Raw genomic sequence first — 20318 nt, forward strand, 5'->3', positions numbered from 1 at the left:
AAAACAATATCAAAACATACTTAAAAATAACTCCCCTTCTGTTATTTTTTCCCTGGACACTTGTCCCTGCAGGCTGTCTGTATTTCCACAGGAAACTGCCATGCCTGGCATAAAATTACTCTTCTGAACTGTCCTGTTCCTTATTCTCCAGCGAGGACGTGCTTGTATCACCGTTATTTTTTTCATTTCCATCTCCATTGTCCTCCAGTTCCTCTGATCTCTGATGAGCAAACGTGTAAGTGTCATGGTCTGCTTCTGCCAGAAGCGGAGGTTCCTCTGTGTTAGAAGAGCGTTTTACATCTTTCCTGAAGGATAATGGAGGTGGAGAAGGTGGCAAGCTACCCATGGGTCCATCAAAAGGCCGGTACACATCAACTTCTGGAGTAACCGAGCCATTGGATTCCTTCAGCAAGTGCCCGTAGACCATAGCATCATCAATAACTGCATAGACATGGGACTCGTTGGTTTTCCTATCTTTTTTGAATAAGCGTTGTTTTCCAGGCATCTGGGTATTGACATTTGCATTGTATACACCCACCATGGGATTTTGGCTTTTCTTCTTCCTGTTAAGAGTTGAAATGATTCACAGGTCAGAAACAATGCATGGCTCAGTGCATTTGCGCTCAGTAATGGCAGCTGCTGTTTACACATTCCACCTACCTCCTGTCAGACAGTCTAATCTACCCAGATGGAAGGCTGTATTTGTAATCTTAGGAAAAATAATTCATGAGTCTAGACAAGCTTTTTTTTCTCTTTTTTTTTTTTTTTCTTAAGGTGTTCAGTTATCTCTTGTTCTGCTAAGCCTGCAGTGTACTGAACCTCTTAACTTCCACAGACATTGAGGGACCTAAGGGCCAACAAGGCTGAGTGAAATAGTAGATCCACTATGAAAGTCAAATGAACTTTCCCTGGTTTTGATGCAACTGTTCCCAAGGAAGAAAGACCAAAGGTTAAAGTAAAAGGTTTTTAAGCCTATATTCTTAAAACCTTTCCTGTGCAATGGAGAATTGTTCTCATAACTGCTCTAATCATTATATTACTCAAATCATTCCAGCTTTACAGACTCAGGACAAAATCATCCTGAGCACACACACATCAGAACCCCCCAGGATACTGATGACTTCAGACTCTCCTTGCATGAGTTGGCTGGGTTGGTTTTGCTCAAATGAGTTCTCTCCAAGGGCTTATGTCATAAAAAGGAGCTCCCTACTTGGTGTGTAAACTCTGGAAGAAGTTCCTAGAGGGTCTGTAGATGAAAGAAACATCACTGAATACCCTAAGCAACTTTACAGTTTGTCTTAATAAAGTCTTGTCTAGAGTCACATGCACCCTACATTCATCATGGTATCATTTCACATGAAGCACTGATAAATCCAACCAATACCACTACTTCTCGTACAGACAGAAGCTAGTGCCAAAAACAAAGCTATGCAATGCACTGGGAGTTGAAGTAACGTGACCCCAGGAATGCTACTCTACTTTTAGGAGAACCAGTTCAGAATAAGGCAGCATTCTTGGAGCAACACCACTCCAATGCCCAGTGCATTGCCCACATTTCGCTCTAGACCACTGTTTAAGGGAACGACTTCAACACACAGAATACAAAGCCCACTACCTCTCCCACAGTGCATTCCTGAGCCACTAACCTATACACATGCTAAATTAGGAACTTACTTCTTCTTAACACAGCACACAGTGAGTCCAATAGCCACAAGAACTCCAGCCCCAGCCAGTATACCAAGTATCACTGCTAGATCTGAAAAAAGACAAGAAGTTACAAGAACACTGAGCATTTTCCTAAAAACTGTTTGGGTCTGAACTTCCTTAGCAGTTTTTAAGTGCATCTGTTGCATGCAAAGAGGGAGCTTCAAAGCTGTGCTTGCCTAGGGGTAACACAGGACAATTCCAAGAGGTTGGCAGTCAAGCAATGACAAGCTCCTGCTGCTAGCAGTGGACTACAGCCATATAAACAAACACTCCCTCTGTCAGACTTAACCCTTGGTGCAAGGATTCAACACAGCTCACATGTTGCTGAACGTACCTGCAGCGTCTCACAAGCCTCTGTCTGAATGCGTAGTATAGAGAAGAAAGCATGGAAAGAGACAGGCAAGTAATTAACAAATAAAATAGTTATTTTTCACCAAATTCCCCTTAACTACAAGAGGTGTGTTGACTTGAGGTTTTCCAAGAGTCATTAAATTGATCAGGGGAAGTCCATATGCGAGCAAAAATGAAAAAGCAGTATGTTAAAGAAGCATTCATTAAAAAAAAAACAAAAAAAAAAAAAGGAAGAGGAGGAGGAGGAGAAAGAAGAAGAAAGAGAGAAAGAAGAAAAAAAGAAGAAAAAAAAGAAAAATTCATTGGGTACAGTTTCTGGTCTAGCCTATGTAACAATACTTCTACAGATAGCAGCAGTCTTCCACAGACCATGCAGAAATGCAAACATGAAACAAATTCACATGCACCTGAACAAAGCCTACCCTAAAAATGCCTTTTTAGTTTCAGGGAGATGAAGGATAATAAAAAAGATTTTGCTGTTATTAGTCAAGGCAGTCTCAACAGAACAGCAAGATCTGCCCCAAGGATTATTTATTATTCAATGTGAACACCAAGACTAATTAACTTCCAACATTAAGACTAGGTCAGTAAGTCTGCACAATCAAATCTGAAGTTGTTCACTAGGTCTGTGACCTTGGGAGGTGAAAAAACATCACGTGATCTTCTTTCTATACCTTCTAGCTGTGATCTCCAATTTAAAAAGATAAAATAAATAAAACTAGTCTCATTCCTCTCTAGCCTTGCAGTGCCCCAGCCATAAGAGCCAAACGCCCACCACATAAGAAACTCTCCTTTCTGCTCAGCTTCTAGAAGTGCTCATCTGTAACTCCCAGAGACTTCTGAGAGAGAGGCATTTCAGGAAGCAGGAATCTCATAAAACCCACGGCATGCAGAGTAGCATACAGTACTATTTCCCCAAGGGAAGAAAATGAAGCAAGTGGAAAGCAAGCCATGCTAAACGTACAGGACTCACCTATCTGTTTTTCAACAAAAGTCACCCAGAACTTCAAGGTCAGTTGCATTGGGTCCACAGGCTTACAATTGGAGACATTTACCCAGAAGTTGTGATGCATATTTCGGGGCTGAGGCAGAAGCTCATCTTCACAGCGTACAGTTTCCTCTGCCCCAGGCAACTGTTCCTTTATGTTAACATAGGCACGCCCTGTCTCACAAGTAATGCCCATACGGTCCGTGGAGAACCCTAAGCGGGCAACTTGCTTACTGGGCACAGTGATGTACCAGGATATGGAGACGTAAGGAGGTAGACCATAAAGTGAGTTGGGAGTCTGCAAGTAAGTTTTAGCTTTTGAATCTGGACTCACAGTAAAAGTACACTCATCTGTAATAAAGCAAAACTTAGTTTTAATATTTTTTAAAAAAGCTTTATCTTCCAGCATGTAAAATTATACGGACTTACTTCTCTGTAACAAAAAAGCACCACCTATAAAGTATATTTCTACACACTGTATCTCAATACCAGCAATACAACTCACCTATCATCTCCTCTGTATCATTAATTATTACAGATATATCTGCAGAATTTCCCTCAACCACCTAGAGCACAAATATTCCCTTCCTGCAGGAATAAGGCACCAGAGAGATTGGTCAACACAATGACTGCCTAGACTCTAAAGAATTGAACTCTTCTATTTATTCACGTGTTCTAATAAATGTATTGCATGATCCAGCAATAGGGTACGATGTACAAAACATTACCTTACCTTTAATATGTGGCACAAAAGACATTTTCAGATCTTGATGGTTAGACTCATTGATGAAACCTTTACCAAACGTTTTTAAAGATATGGTGATATTATTCCTCAACTGAATCTTTTCAATGGCTCCGCCAGGGCAGAATATGCCAACATTCATCTCTGTCTCCGGGGTGGCACTAACAATGCTGTAACTGTAGCTCGTGTTGCAGTTCTGCTCTTGGAGGTGTTGCCGCAGTTTCAGTGATGGAGATGTGATTTCTACATTGATCATTTCAGGAGCTACGAGCTTCCAAATAAACTTATGCAGCTGAACTGGCAACTGGGTAATAATCTTGGGCACTGAAAGGGAATAGATCTTGTTCTGACACCACCGAAGATCCACACAGCCTGTAAACAGGAATGAGTCAAAACAGTTATATTTTTTTCCAACAGAAGAAGTACCTAGGAAAAGTAAGCCTTCTGATATACTGGAGTAACCATACACAGAGTCCTATTAGATTTGTGTTACAGATCCAGATAAGCATTTACCCGAGAAGAGCTTTATCAAATATACGTACGGCTTGTAGTTTAAGACTATTCCTTTAAAGGGTGCCCCAAAGAAACGTACAAATAAATGCAAAACGGGAAATTGCTTATGCTGTATCACTTGCTTATTGGGACACAGTTGCAAACTAGCTAAGGTCCAGACCTACAGCTTAAAAGCACACAGAAACATTCCCTAGGAAACAGGGTTAAGCCACTTTTGCCATACTTATGCCCTTTTCAGCTGTGATCCTCAGACGCGTTAAGTCCTTGCACAGAAAGGAAATCTTGTAGGTGGCGCCAGAGGCTAACGTCAGAACACGGTCACAAGTGCGAGGATCCTTGCAGATCAGGCACATAGGTTCGGGTACCAGCGGGTTTCGCCTGGGCCACCCTTCAAAGTGTATTGTTACGGTCATATTCCGTTCCTTGCTAAGGTCAACCAAGTGAGTGACATCTGCAACGACAAACATCTCAGAGCAATTACTGCAAGAAGCGTGGTGTGAATACTACTATTTTTACTTGTAATAGGGTAACATAAGCTAGTCCCTTTTCAACAGGTTAGGTTATAATAAATGCAGTCAAGCTCCATAGTAGCTATGTTAGATTTCTGAGCTTATACAGGTAAGCTCAGAAAGTACCTTGATATCTTCATCGCAAATCTTGCAAAGGCAACAGTACAGACAACCCTGGAAACAACTTCCAAACACACAGAGGACAAGGAAGTGATCAGAACTAGTCAGCATGCATTTTAAGAAAAGGAACTCATGCTTAAGCAACGCGACATCCCTCTAGATATGCTAAAGTTCAGTTGAACATCTCCCATAATGTATATTCCCAAACACACTAGTTAAGTATAGACTAGCTAAGTGGACAGTGATATGGACTACAAACTGGTTCAGATGCTGACCTTGAAAGGTTTGTGATCAGCAGCATAAAGTCTGTCCGGAGGACACTCAGTGGTATACCCTAGTGGGTCAGCACTGAGGAAAAAAACCCTTAACATTTTCATTACTGACAGACGAGAGGACAGAACATACCCCTCAGCAAGATAGAGAACTTCAGGTCATTGCCACAACCAAGTAAAGAACCTAGGACTTTCACCACAGAGTTATTCATTCTTCAGAGGTTTTCAGCAGCTAAACACAAGATCAGACTGAAAAGTTATTTTGATTGGAAAATAGCTGGATTTTTCTCTTATTTAATGAAAAGCACCACAGACAGCTGTGGAATACCAAAAATGTTTAGGAAGCCTTGAGAATATGTAGACACTGATGCATTTTTAATAAGAACCATGCTTAACTTGCACTCTACACACTAGAAAAGTTTCAATATGGTCCTGAGGGCTCAATTGGAATCTTTGATGGAACTTGCATAACTCAAATCACTCATGATATCCTATGAAATCCCTAGAGAAGCAACTGTTCTTTCTCAGATCCAAGCAGTTTATTACTTGCACTTCATTAAATAAACGACAACCTTTTTTTCTTTTTAATTTATTTTTAGATTATTATTATCTTGGCCATAAATATATTAAAATGCTTTTTAGCTTTCTAAAGTAGAACAGAGATAAAGGTGATCAGCTGAATACAAGGTTTTCCCTCTGTCTGGCTCCCAGTATGTAACACAATAAATGTACACAAACGTGGTTTGTTTAACAATTTCAGGAGGATTTGCTGTTTGTGAATGGAGACATACTAGACAGATTAAAAAAATGAGAATGAGAGTGCTGAGATGCTACAGAACATTTGTTAGTGAGACTGTGCAGTGACATACAAGCCTGGACAATTTAATCAAGATTCTTGCAAGATAATTGGATTGGATCCCCAAGGAGAGAACACAGCCTCAAGGAAATGCTGCCCTATGTTTAATTTTGTTTATAAAGCATGCAAGACCTGATATTGCAGATCTTAAAAGCATTTCTCAGTTTCATGGTGTATACGCTGGAAAAGGAACCTCCATTTACAAGATACAGTATAAAACCTACAAATTGACATTTTGACCCCACTGCAAATTGCAAAGCTTAGTATTGCCATTCACCTTCCTGTAACAGTAGCCAGTGGCAAATAAAGTAATGCAGGCCCCTGTGTTGCTCAGCAAGCCACCTCCTTAACTAAAGGAGGGCTCAAAGTTCAAAAAAAAAGAACAACAAAAGCATTATTCTCTTCCTCATGGAGTTCAGTCTAAATGTCAATGAAAAAAAGCAACAGAGACTGCATCTGCAGAAGGAAAAAGTGATAATGCAGACAGAGATGGAAGGAGCAAACCAGTACTCACTCTCATCAATCTGAGGGTGCTGAACGACGACTTGGAAGAATAAGCGAAGGATGCCTGGGTTCTGGGCATCCTGATCACAGCCCTGCAGAGACATGTTGAAGCTGCCAGCAATATTGGCAGGTTGGCTGTCACTCAGCTTAAACACCTCCGGATTACTGACAGAGCCAGGTATGTAGTACTCCACCCTCTCCTCCTTCCTTTCGCAGTTGGAAAGGCTGTAGTCATGGAAAAACACACTTGCTCTCATGTTGGAAGGGACTACAAACTGCCACGTCATGAGTTCATCTTCTGGAAAGCCCAAGGGATAGTTTGGAGACATCAACATGATAGAGGACTCCCCCTTCAAAATGGATTCAATAATGCATAACCCTAAGATGGAAGAACAGAATCATGAAAAGTATTACTAACTGGAGATGATACACTAGCATACGTAGCACTGCAGCAACTGAATATTCTTATTGACAGTGAGTTCAACCATTTCAGTTACAGGTCAGGTTATTTCAAAAATGTCAGACTAAAACACATATTTGAGTTAATGCTATTATCTTCAATTATAGAAAAGGAAAGGGATACAGTAACGCTGTATTTTCAGTGCAGTGGGTTTACCTGTCAAACCCATGGATGGACCTATATTTTTTGAAAAGGAAAGATCCTAACTCTCACTCTGGTCCTGGCCTAGCAAGAACAATCATACAGCTTGACAACCACTTATGCTAGTACCGCTTCACCAGATTTCATGAAACAAATACAAGAGCTTTTAAATTAGCAGAGAGTTCTTAGTCCAAAAACTTAGGAGTTCTAACAACAGCACACCAGCACAGAGCCTCAAATATACATGATAAAACATGAATGAGAACCACAGAGATGGTGTAACATGCCTTGTACTTGGATGAGTCCCAGCACTTGGCAGAGCAAAGCTAAGTATGCAAAGTTTACAGCCTTGCTCTAGCCAGTAACTGAGCAACTGCGAGGAGTGCCACCCCTTACCTTCCTGAATGTCTCAACAGTTCCACACCAAAGCACGGGTGACAAATCTTATGTTATTGTAGAAGGAGCACTCTAGAAAAACACAAACCTAGATCTGGTTCCATCTCCAACTGATGGCAACAATCACATAATTCAAGTAAAGTGCAAGAAAAACTCCAAAAAAGGGTTTGTCATGAGATCACAGAGTAATCCATTGACTACTACACACATTTCATGTATTTTTTGAAGATTATTACACAACATGCTATGTTACTGCACAGGTTGAAACAGATATTTAAGCACTCATGTGCCTTCCAGGCACTGGTTCCCCTTTTCCCACCTTCCTCTCCTGAAGAGAGACATTCGTTTGAGACCCAAGCAAGACAAGGAGTCTTTATTTTAAAATAAAGAAACATAACTACACGATACAACTAGCAAATTAGACTCCTGGATCACTCTAGTTTTGCTATCTAGTCTCATGTAAACCAAGAAAACTGTTATGTTTATGTTTAAAGAGACTGCACCAAAAGCAGCAACACAACAGTTTGCAAAATTATTGCACTGAACAATCAAACTACAAAGACATTTTGATCCTAGAAGAGGGATGGTTACTGAACAAAAGCTAACCACCACCTTTTGTAAAAGAGGACTGCATGGGGAAGAAAACAGGACAATAAACTACACAGGACAATAAACTACTGCTTACTTTTTATGGAAGATCTGTTTGCAATGTTAAAGCCTGAGGTGGTGAGAGTCAAGTTCCATGGGAGGTGCAGAGACATGACAACTCCTCCAAGCAGTTTGACACGAGACACTGAGCCATTTCTGCAGAAGGTGCCAATGTTGACTGTGGCTGTATCGATGCAGCTGTTGATGTTGTAGCTAACTGAATCTGGACACATCTCTCCTGGTTGAATCTGTCTTAATGGGGTAGAAAATTTCAGCTCAAGTCCAGCCTTTGTACTTGCCTTCACATCCCAGATGAAAGTCCTATTAAGGCGAGGTAGCCCTGGTGGGTAAAGATGAACATCTCCAAAAGGACATGGGCCTGATACACAGTCTGAAAGTAGAAATAGAACAGCCATGATACACTATGGAAAGCCTTCAAGTAAATGAGGTATTTTACTTTCCCTTTCTCTACTTCTTTAATCTTCTTCATTATTTCTCTTTTTTTTTTTTAGTGCCATTAAGTTGCACTTAACTTTTATTCTACATAGATTCAAATATATTCCACTCCTCTAAGTCCTGTCTTTAAACAGGACTCCTATCTCTTAGACAGGATAAACTTGCTTTTACAAATGAGCCATGTTGACTAACAGAAGGTTTTTCATTTTGTGTTGTTTGCTGAAGAACTTAGAAGTTATGTAGCAAATAGAGAACTGAATAAACAAAAGGGAGGAATTAAAAATTAAGAGAGCTAGAAATCATGAATCTAGAGAACTGAATTTAAGCCTCCGCACCCCAAACTGTGATATGATGTCTGTCAAATCATTGTTATCCACTACTTGCTGAGAACTGTACCTTCCTTTCCTTGGTGCCCTGATAAGAACCTGGGGCCTAGATTTTGCAGAAGAGATTAAGAACAGTCAACAAAATACTTCAAGGAGCACCAAGAGAACTTTTATCAGAAAAAATCCAGCTTAGCAGTATGTCAAGCTGGAAACTGCACATAATCATATTTGATATCTAAGCTCAAAAGAAAACGCAGAACTACACATTACAAATATGTATCATAAAACATTATGGATATTACTATTTGCATGAACTACATGAATGAAACCCCAAAATGTGAAAAGAACTGTCTTTATAACAAGGCTTGAACATCAACTCAAAAGTAAAGAAGATATAGTGAAAAAATGACTTCCAAATGAAGTTTGGGATCTAGATGATAAATAGTTATGTGCTCATGCCATCAAGAAACACACTACCACACAGACACAGAAAAGAAGTTATATTAAAAGCAAATACAATTTTAGTTCCAAGACTTTCCAATTTTCAGATTCTTGACCTCAGAAGCATTCATTTAACATATGGAAATACATACATATCTCAACGTTTCTCTTGCCAATACAGACACAATCAAGATATTCAGTGAATTAGATGTGTGACATTATTATCAATGCTCAAAGGGTTTTGACAGGACACTGCTTTGAAAGGGTCAGAAACTGCAATAGAAGGGATGTCAGGAAGGAACTGATGCAATGCAGACTCATTTAACTATTTCCAAAACATTTTGATACAACACTTTGATATAGTAACAGGGAGAAAAAAAGGTATGGTTTTATTGGAGGTAAACCATCACTGAGGAAAACAAAATATAAACATGTCTTACCAATATTCTTCTGAATTTCCATAATGAAATATTTCTCGGGAGTGTTACAAGTGAAGATTAAAGTCACATTCTCCCCTGGTCTTATCTTCATTTCAAATCTGGGTCCACTTTTGACACGAATTAGACAGACAGGTAAAATACCAGGTTTCAACTTAATTGTAACTGTGATGTTGTCCGCTGCACGAAGGGAGATTGTGAAGGGAGCTAAGGAAGAAAAAAAAAATAGAGGTTCTGTGTTACTAGCATGTACAAGCATCACCACACAGCTACAGAGACACCAGAGAGAGCATTTACACCTGTCTCAGAAGTCCTGAACACTGAATCTCCATATAATACCTGCAGCTCCCCCATCCCAGCACAGACGACGCAGAAAACCACTTGCTGCACGTGCCAGAGAGGCATAATTGTGATTTGTGGAGGATCACTTCTGCTCTGGTTCACCAAAGTCATAGGTTTCACATTATTCCTTTCAAATTTCTGCTACAGGCTCCATCTCTCAGTCTCATCTTCAATTTAATTGTAGGGTACCAGGTCAACCTCAGCAACACCTGCAGGTCAGACGAGGTACTCCAGTGATGCCAACAGAGACCAAGAGACCAAACTAATGGCCACCTGTTAGGAGTTTTAATCACTCCTAGTTACTAGCACTGCATTAGTTACTGCACAGCTCAATTTGCCCTGCTGGAAAGCCTTCTGGTCCTCCAGGCAAGGAAGAGGCACTAACATGAGGAATATCTGCCCCCACACACAACAGTTTCGGGTATGAGAGCACTAGCCAACAGCTGCATGTGGGCATGGCTCTCTTCTGCTCTCCAGCTCATGACCTGAAGGCTTTTAGCAGTGAATACAACACGATGAGGCCTTGAGCTGGGCTGTGTGTGCCTAGATACCTCTTCTCCATGCCTGACAAAGCCATCTTCAGGCTTTGAGGAATGTATGAAGGCCTCAGTGGTGGTCAGAGACCTCAGGCCATCTTCAAGTGCTGCTGAACACAGAAGCAGCTCTCACACAAAGCACTGGAGCCACAGAATAAGCATTGTGCGGGCAGTGGTTCAGCAACACGTAGCCCAGATATGACTACCTACCAAAGATACACACACAAAGCACAAGACACTGAGGGCCACTCACTGAATACTTAAGTAGACAGAAATCACTACTCTCAGCAAGCTGTGGTGACTAGAATTTGAGTTCCTGCTAAACAATCTATTGTGCTTTTAAACCTTCCTTGCAGCACCTCTGGATTTTTACAGCCACCTCTTGTTTTTGCAGGGCCTGGTCTTCACCATGGGCTCTCCTGGGCTGTCTCTGTCTGCGTGTGTCAAAACCTCACGGTGAGGGAGTGCAAGGCAAAAGAAGGTGCTCAAAATGATACCCAGTCGTGCTTCTGAGTTTTGGTGTCTTGAGCCTCTTTTGGACTTTCAGGCCTTTTTGAACAGCCTTGGATTCAAGCCCCAGGAACAATCCATGTTATCTGCTGTCAGGACCAAAGGCTTTAAACAAACAAAAAAACTCCAAACAAAAAACAAGGCTTGCCAAATTTCTGCACGTACCTGTAAGATTTACTTTATCAGCCCTCTATACCATTAGTGAAAAATTTGGTCATTTATTAACTTTCCTACAGCTTTTAAGCTCTGATCTGATAGCTTACACCAACTCCCTAACCAAAGGTAACAACAGGCGACACCTATGTTCCCGCCTTAGAAATGCTTTCAGAGGCGTTTTCAATCTGTGTTTTCCTGTGGAAAAATAATATTAACAGCCATAAAAAAAGATGAGAAGATATAAGGGAAATGAAGGAGAAGGGTTTGTGCAGAAGGATGCTGTGACGCACCAGTTGGACCATGAGCAGTGCTGTGCTCCCCAGTGCAACACAGAGCCTGGTGTGCAGCAGGTAGGGGCAACCCAGGCAATACAATAATTTTTCTTGTGCAATGAAGTCCCAAACATGCAAGCAGCAATCACAAGGGTAGCTTCCTAGGGGTGAGGAAAAGAAAACAGCCTGGTAAAACAAAACCCCACCGGTAATCCATTTGGTCAGAGAACTGAGAGCACCGTGCTGTAATATCAACAGCATTCAGCTGCTAGTGACATGCTAAGTTACATTAACTATCAGACCTCATTTTTGTAGGAAAACTGGGGGAAAAGAATCACACAGGAAGAAAATATATCCAATGATGTCAAAGTCACACACACAAAAACAGATTAAATGGATAAAAATCCAAAGTATAGCCAAACACAGAACAGAATAGAGACTACTGCACAGTTTTTATAAGCGTTGGTGAGTCTCCTCATGACTCACCCTGATCTGTCTCTGACTACAATTCCCACAGCATGCCTTCTATTTGTATTACCAGTAACCATCCATACTTCTCGTAACGGAGGAATTTCCACACCTCATTAATTCTGCACAGATGACACACAGGATATTCAAAGAAAGGAAGAGCATTACCAAAGCTGGGTCCACTCTGCACAGCAACAAAATGCACGGGCTAGAAGTTGTCAGAGGTGAAGCCTCCAGCCCTTGGCTGCCCTGGATGGAGGTTGTCCACAGACTTACACCTCTCTGAAAATATTTTCCTCTATGTGATTACACCTCTGAGGCCTTCCCTGACTATTTCTTCAACTGCAATCAGACATCACTACTGCTTGTCCTCATTTAGGACTGCATCTCCACAACTGTCTCATCACAGCATCCTTTATCACTCTCTAATGCTCACCTCCCCACAAAGGCACCTCAGCCAGCTTTTTCTCAACCATATGATTTTTCCAAACCTTTCTACAACTCTTTTGCTCGGAGCTTCTCCAACCTGATTTAGAAATAAACTGCATAGAGTAAAACAAGTGAGATTATTCTGCAGAACCCAGTTTAAACTCACCCGGCTGCAATAAACACCAATCACAGAATCACTTGCATATTCAAATAAAGATATTTTTCCTGTGCAATGCAGAAGGTAAGCTGGAAGGTAGCAGAGCCAGTGGTGCTCACAAAGAGCATGTGCATGAGTGTATGTACAAGGAAGGACTTGGCAGGACAGTGATTTATGGCTATGCACAGCACCTTGCTCAACAGAACAGAAGAACAGAGTTCAATCAGTAGTCGCCTCTTGGGAGCTGAATGACTGAGCTTTATTGCAGCTATATTCCCATAAGGATCTATGGATGATTGTTTTGTGTGACTTCACTTTATGGAGTCAAACAATCAAAAAAACCCCAAAAAAACCAACCACAACTGAAACCAACCAGACAGACCAAAAAGCAGAACTGACAGAAGTCACCAACTTTGGCCATTTTTAACAAGACAAACAGCTGGACTGAGCTGACTCAGATACCACTCACTACCAGAGACTGCTGAGGGAGACAAGTGACTGCACAGCTCTCTACGGATATGAAGCATCTGGATGCCAACCCTTGCTCTACCCAGGGCTATGAATGCTCTTCACTCACCTTCTTGGAGATGTTTTCATCTAGACCAGTGCTATGTGACACGGGGACATCACAGGGATGTGGCCAGCTCCTCATGCATCCCAACTCAATGCACTTGTGGCTCAGCTAGAAGGTGCTACCTCTCACAGCCATTTCCCTGTCTACCCCGGCAGAATTCTCATTGCACTGTCAACTCCAATTTGTCAAAAATGGACCATAAAACAATGTGAAGAGCAAGTATCTCCTCAATTTGCTGACATGAACCATTTTCTATCTGCCTTACTGAATCCTTGCTGGTTTCAGTCTAGCTGTCCAGTTCATCTACAACACCCAATTGCCCAGGGTCAGCTGCTCCAACCCCAGCTGCAATGCCCAACCATGCAGTTGCCTTCTTTACATGCTTAAAGTTCACCAGGGAACCGGAATCAAATGATCTTTAAGATCCCTTCCAACCCAAACCATTCTGTGATTCTATGATTCTACAAACCATACACTGTTAAACTCTGCTCTAACTACTGAACAGAGCTGTAAGCAGCAAGTGGAGATCACCAGCACAAAGTGCAACCAGCCCTGCTTGCTGGGAGCTGAACCTTCTAAAGCAAATAGGATTTTGTTTACATTTAAAATGCAAACTACCTACTTTGCTTATTGCTTAACGATTTCCCGTCCTCCAATGCAAGAGAGGAGGTCCATATTTTGTGAAGTGATTGTTTACAAGGAATCACCCAGGAAGTTAAAACTGAAAGCTGCAAAGCTTATACACATGTAGATGCTGCTATTAAGTGTTGTGGGAGGGTTTCCAGACTGGAAATGGCACGTGGCACCTATTCCTCTGTCACCATAACACAGTCCCCCCACCTCACAGAGGGCTGCACCAATACCAGAGTGGTGCAGACATGCAGCAGTCGGGATGTCATGCACCCTGTTGCCTTCTCATCAGGGAAGAAGGTGGGAATAGCTTAAACCATCTTGGCACAGCTCAGCAGTGCTCTGCCAATCCCAAAGGCCAACAAGACTGCTCACTCAGAAGTGGTTAATTCATTAAGTTAATTTGCAGCACCTCACAGGAATACAGCACGTTGACTTTAAAAATAACTACATCGTTACTCAAGCCTAAGTATTTCTACTCCTTTCTCCAGAACCTTTTCAGAAGGCTCATTAAGACACTCGTAACTCATGTGTGAAAGACATTTTTACAAGAAGCTTTTTTCACAAGAAGTGGGGAAAAAAACCATACTTTGGCATTTGGCAAACTTGTCTGTAATTACAGAAGAGAGAACATTGACTCTGAGCTGCTTTTTTTTTCCTTCTTTTTTAGTTACTTAACTTTTGTTGCTTCAATTGAAGTAGGAAGTGAAGCTCAGCAAATACTCTTTGCAAACTGGCTGTGAGCCCCTGTACAATGCGCTAAGAAAACTTGGGTCTGTACAAGACACACCACCCTGGCACCAGAAACACTAAGGCACCATGCAAGTCACTGCAGGAGCCTCCTTTGATCAAAAGGATGTTTGCTTACACGGTTTATCCCTGTGTTAACGTAAGGTAGTGAGAGGATGGCATCTTGGAGCGTGTCTGTGCAGTTCTCCAGCCTTGGCTCTGGTTAACCAGTATGGAGAAGCAAGTTTCACAATCCATGGTCCCTCCCATGCCAAACAACCTGCCAACATTTTTGTCTTTCTCTGCTGAGGACCGGCAGGTCACATTTCCACTCATCACCATTTGCCCATCCTCAGATGTGAATCTCCCAGGTCTCTTCACAGACACAGGACAGCCAGGAACAATTTCAAAACATTGGCATCATCATATTGCTCAAAGTAAGTCCTTGCTCCAACAGTGAGTAGTCATGCTCTCCTTCTGATCACGCTCCCTTTATCCCCCAAGAAATCAAAAGCACAGCTCCAAGCAAACTGCCTCATGCTCTCCTTGAGGGTGCATGGGGGATGCAGTCATTCAGAGGCAGCCAATGGAACAGACACAAGTGGGATTTCTTCATCCACCATGAGACAAGCCAAGAAAATCTGTCATCACACAGCACTGAGAGCTAGGGCATTCAGAAGCAGGTGAGACAGAAAAGAAGGCTCAGGGTCAGGGGAGACCTTACTGCTCTCTGCAGCTCCCTGAAAGGAGGCAAGGTGGGGGTCAGCTTCTTTTCTGAGGTAAACGCAATAGGACGAGAAGAACAGCCTCAAGTTGCATCAGGGGGGATTAAGGTTGGATATTATGAAAAATCTCTTCTCTTACAGAGTGGTGAGGCAGTGGCACAGGCTGCCCAGGGAGGTGCTGGAATCACCATTCCTGGAGGAGTGCAAGAATAGTGCGGAACACAAGAGGATGCAGTCTGCAAGAGCAGATGTGTGATATGCTCTTCTCCCACGTCATTCCTCAGCCTCCCAGGACCTGGGGAAGGCCATGTTTTGTCACATACAGTTCCAAGAAAACCAAGGGTTTTTTTCCCCTCCCAGTCATTCTCCTTTTACCTGCTTTGAGTACATACAGCTGTAATAAAGCCATTAAACCACACACACCAGATGCAGTGTAGATGTCTTCCATCTGCCAACACACAGCAAAGCCTCTTCTTGTCAGACACCCCCTGGTGCCCTCCTTCCCAACGTTAACTTTTACTTCATGGCTGCAACACTCAGTACTGGCAAAGCCAAAAGCACCATGGCTGTGTTCTCAGCAAAGAACGGCTTTTCATGCCAGGTCTCGTGAAATATTTCTATAACAGACTACATGCAAAGCTGTTTAGCCTTTATCTAGGACTGAGGTTTTAGTCACTGGAATTCCAAAGCTTCTTATTTAAGATATATATGTGTATATACAAACATCAACTAAACTAGAACAACCACATACTCACGTGCAACAGTTATGGTCTTAAAAGGAGATCCAACAAGCATCACGGTGATTCTGAGCAAAAATAACCCAGCTTCCCTGGGCTTCCACAGGAGCACAAACAGGCCAATTATTTATAATCTGTCAGTGCTAAGTCTGAACACCATAGATAGCCTGATAGCAGCTCAGTTTCCAAAAAACAGCAGTTTTTATCATGATTCATGCATGACTTGAATCAGTCAGTTGAGAAGAAAATGTTACCTTGAGGGCAGAGCAAGAAGCAACAAGGCTTTATCAGGGAATTCACTTACTATAGCAAAGGCATCTTAAATACAAATCCAGAAATATGACATAGGATACATAAAACCTGAAACATGTATTTTATAGACTTCATAGGGGTCTGATTAACTTCATTACCACTCCCACAGAGACAAATTTTAGTTGGAAAACGCGTTTTAAAAGGTCAAGCATGTAATGGTTGATGTACACATTCCCACATCTACGCACAGTGATTGCACCAAATAGTTTTCCACCTAGAAGACAGCCAACATTTCATTTCATTATTTACATTAGGAGCAAAGTTGCATCTGAAGAAAAACCACAAACTCATTTGCAGATGACATGACCAGTCACACCGTATACAGTCCCACAGGAAGTCGAAGATGAGACAATGCTCTAATATGCTGGGGAGGGTTGGAAGGAGGGAAGACCCATCTTCTCTCCTAAGAACAATGAGCAGCAGCATAAGGATGGGTGCACAAGGGCCTACAGATGTCCTACCAGAGCACAGCCAGACCCAGAGCAAACACACGTGCCTTGCACACAGCAATCGCCACCAAGGCAGAGGGAACGCCTCAAAAATTATGAGAGATGTAGGAGGATGAGGCAAAAAAAAATTACCCTGAACTATCTCAGGTTTTCAGGCCAAACCCTTGCTGTGGGAACTCTCAGCTACAGTTTAGGTTGCGTAATAACAGAAGTAACTCCCAGTATGATGAAGAACACTCCAAGTATGCAAGATCTGCTCACCAAGCCCGGGAAGCAGATTCTCCTCTTCCATGCCACTCACACCACACCAACCTTCAACCCATGCTGCCAAACTTGGACCCCTCTTTTTGAGGAGCAAGGTCTAAAGAGTGGGGACACTGGGTTAGCCAATCCAGCAGGATGGCAGAAGTACTGCAGCCCTGGAGCAGGAGAGGGGCAGGCAGACATAAGTGTGACACTGGAATGGAAAGAGACACAGGTAGGAAGAGGGAACTGTGTTCTTGCATCAGACGAACACAAACTTTATGTTCTTTTAAGTGGGAACAATATGCTTGGATGCAAAACTCCAGTATGGATGTTTTCAATGTGACAGAGGAGAAGATGGATCAGATGACGACAACAAGCAATAGAAGGATCTACCTCAAGGTTTCCTCACTTTGAAGCAATACATAATCAACCACAGCATAACATTCTTTCTTTATTCTTTGAAGCACTTCAGACAAGCAAATGGCTGTCATTAATCTGACTCAGAAGCAACACATTAAAGTTATGGATTACTTCACTTGAAACTTATCCCTCAGAGCTGTCCACTTTCACAGCCAGTGCTTTAACCTGTACTGCTTGTAATCAATGTCTGCAAGCGTGACGCATCAGTGCGATGGGCACAGCTAAAGGCAATAGAAAGGCATGAATCTCACATTGGGCTGCCTGGGTTATTTGCAGTCACACAATCACAGAACTGTAGGGGTTGGAAGGGACCTCCAGAGATCACTGAGTCCAACCCCCTGCCAAAGCAGCTCCCTAGCCCAGGTTTTGAGAGGAGCGGCTGGAGGCAAGCACACCCGAACACTGCGTGGACAAGTGCCGCTCTCTCTGCTGGAAACTTACAGGAACTGTAAGTTGCATCGGAACTAGAAGTTACACAAGCTATAGGAACCGCTCGGGCCGGCGCAGGGGGTAACCCACTCCCATCTCGCTGCATTCCGCAACCTAAATACCAGAAACTGAGATCGCAAAGTTCACCCGGTCAGCACTTACTTAAAGGACAAAGACCAACTTCCAATCCAGACGCCCCGGAGCCCCGTTCCTCCGCTCAGGAACGTTCCGGGACGGCGCGCCGCGCCCAACCCCATTCCCGCCCTCCATCCCCGCCGCAGAGCGCCGGGACCGCTCCCGGGGCTGCACCGGGCGGGCGGCGGAAGGCGCGCCCGTTCGCTCGCAGCCCGGACAAAGAGCGAGCCCGCTCATCATCATCATCATCATCATCACCACCATTACCATCGCCACCCGTTCCCCACCCGTCCCCGCAGCCCCACCGTCCTGTACCTTCCCGCTGGAGGTGCTGCGCCGAGACGGCGAGGAGGACAGCCAGCACCGCGAGCAGCGCCCGGCCCCACGCCATCTCCCGCAGGGGCCCAGCGCCGAGGCGGGCGCCGGCTCCCTCCGCGCCTTCGCTTCCGTCTCCGTCGCGCACCTGGACGGAGGGAGGGACGGAGGGAAGGAGGGGACGGCCGCGGTCCCGCCCGGCAGCGGGCAGGTGGGGCTCCGCCGGACCGCCTCTTCCCCTCCGGCATGCGGGGCCCTGGGAGTTGTTTGAGTCGCTGTCGTTGACCTCTGCCCAGTGGGAGTTTTACTAAGCTCATCCTAGTCATATGCAGTCAAGAGAAGTCACGTGTCAAAAGGAAAGAGAAAAGAACACCAAAAAAAGGAAAAAAAATTATAGAATGATTTGGGTTGGAAGAGGCCTTAAAGATTAGCTGGTTCTACCCCCCTGCTGTGAGCAGGGCTGCCACCCTCCGATCAGGCTGCCCAGGGCCCCATCCAACCTGGCCTTGAGTGCCTCCAGAGGTGGGGCATCACAGCTTCTCTGGGCAGCTGTGCCAGGGCCTCACCACCCTCTGAGTAAAGAAATTATTCTTAACATACAACCTAAACCTCCTCTTTTAGTTTAAAGCCATCCCCTCCTTGTCCTATCACTACTCTGCCCGGAGTCGCTCCTCAGCTTTCCTGAAGGCCCCTTTGGGTACTGGAAGGCTGCAATGAGGTCTCCCCAGTGCCTTCCTAGACTGAACAGCCCCAGCTCCCTCAGCCTGTCTCCTTAGGAGAGGTTCTCCATTTCTTTGAGCACCTTTGTGGCCTCCTCTGGATCTGCTCCAATAAGTTCATGCCCTAAGGGTTGCAGATTGGGGCTCAGCAGAGAGTGGCGCGAAGACAATCCCCTCCCTTACCCTGGCTGATCACACTGCTTTTGGTGCAGCTCAGAACAAGGTTCTGGTCTGCAGTGCAGATTGCTGGCTCATCTTGTGCTTCTCATCACCCAGCACCCCCAAGTCCTCCTCAGGGCTGCTCTCAGTCCATTCCTCCACCCCAGCCTGTATTTGCGCTTGAGATTGCCTCAATCTATGCACAGGGCTTTGCTGCTGGCCTTATTGAGTTTCAGATGGTTCCACCTTTGTCAGGGTCCCTCTGGATGGCATCCCACCCCTTCTGTGTGTTGGCAGCACCACAAATCTTGGGGTGATCCACAGACTTTGTTTCAAGTCTTTAGAAATGGGTGCTGTCAATAAGGAAGTAGTTAACTGGTTATGAGACAGTGCTGAAATGAATGGATACGAGTTTTACAGCCATATCTGGAGGAAAAAAGGATTATTTGTTTACCTGTAATTAGCTCTGCTACCAATTAGTTACCATAAGGACATGAGGAAAATCTAGGTTTTTAATAGCTTGCAGATCTTGGTTTATGTTAGTTCTATCTCATCACGTTTCAAATCTTCATTAAGGTCAGTACTTTCCTACTGAAGGTAATTCCTGTGTCAGCTTTATGTTGCCTTACAGTTTCTTTTTTTAATCTTTTTGTTTCCTAATCAGATCCCCCTTGTTTTAGAGATGATAGAGCAAGGAACAGACTGTCCTTACACTGTACAAATGTGATGAGAGACAGTATGCTGAGGGCAGTGTAGTAATGGACCAGCTGCATATGATGACCACTTGATAAGGACTTTGTACATCTACTAAGCAGTGTAGATAGTTCGATTAAGATGCTTCAAATATCTGGGATGAGAAAGCACACAGAAATGCCTACTTCAAGTCAAAAAACATAGCTGTGCAATGGCTCTCTCATCCTGCAAGCAGCTCTAGCTCCCAGCTTAGACCGGGAACAGTATGTGTTGTTTTGCATTCCTCCTTCCCCTTCTACCGTCATTTCC

General features: G+C 43.5%; 1 protein-coding gene across 1 annotated transcript; it reads right to left on the reverse strand.

Moving 5' to 3' along the window:
* CDCP1 (CUB domain containing protein 1) lies at window positions 1–18572 on the reverse strand. The gene is made up of 9 exons (XM_065751669.1): window positions 18439–18572; window positions 9871–10074; window positions 8245–8598; window positions 6573–6941; window positions 4525–4752; window positions 3780–4160; window positions 3032–3397; window positions 1675–1756; window positions 1–563 (listed from the first exon to the last, which is right to left on the reverse strand). Exons 1-9 carry the CDS (start codon window positions 18512–18514, stop codon window positions 116–118), a joined length of 2508 nt encoding a protein of 835 aa, XP_065607741.1. The 5' UTR covers window positions 18515–18572; the 3' UTR covers window positions 1–115.
* Between the last annotated feature and the right edge of the window lie 1746 nt (window positions 18573–20318).

Source organism: Cyrtonyx montezumae, unplaced genomic scaffold (genome assembly GCF_038088225.1).
Source record: "Cyrtonyx montezumae isolate F1298 unplaced genomic scaffold, pur_monq_1.0 scaffold_8, whole genome shotgun sequence".
Lineage (NCBI taxonomy): Eukaryota > Metazoa > Chordata > Aves > Galliformes > Odontophoridae > Cyrtonyx > Cyrtonyx montezumae.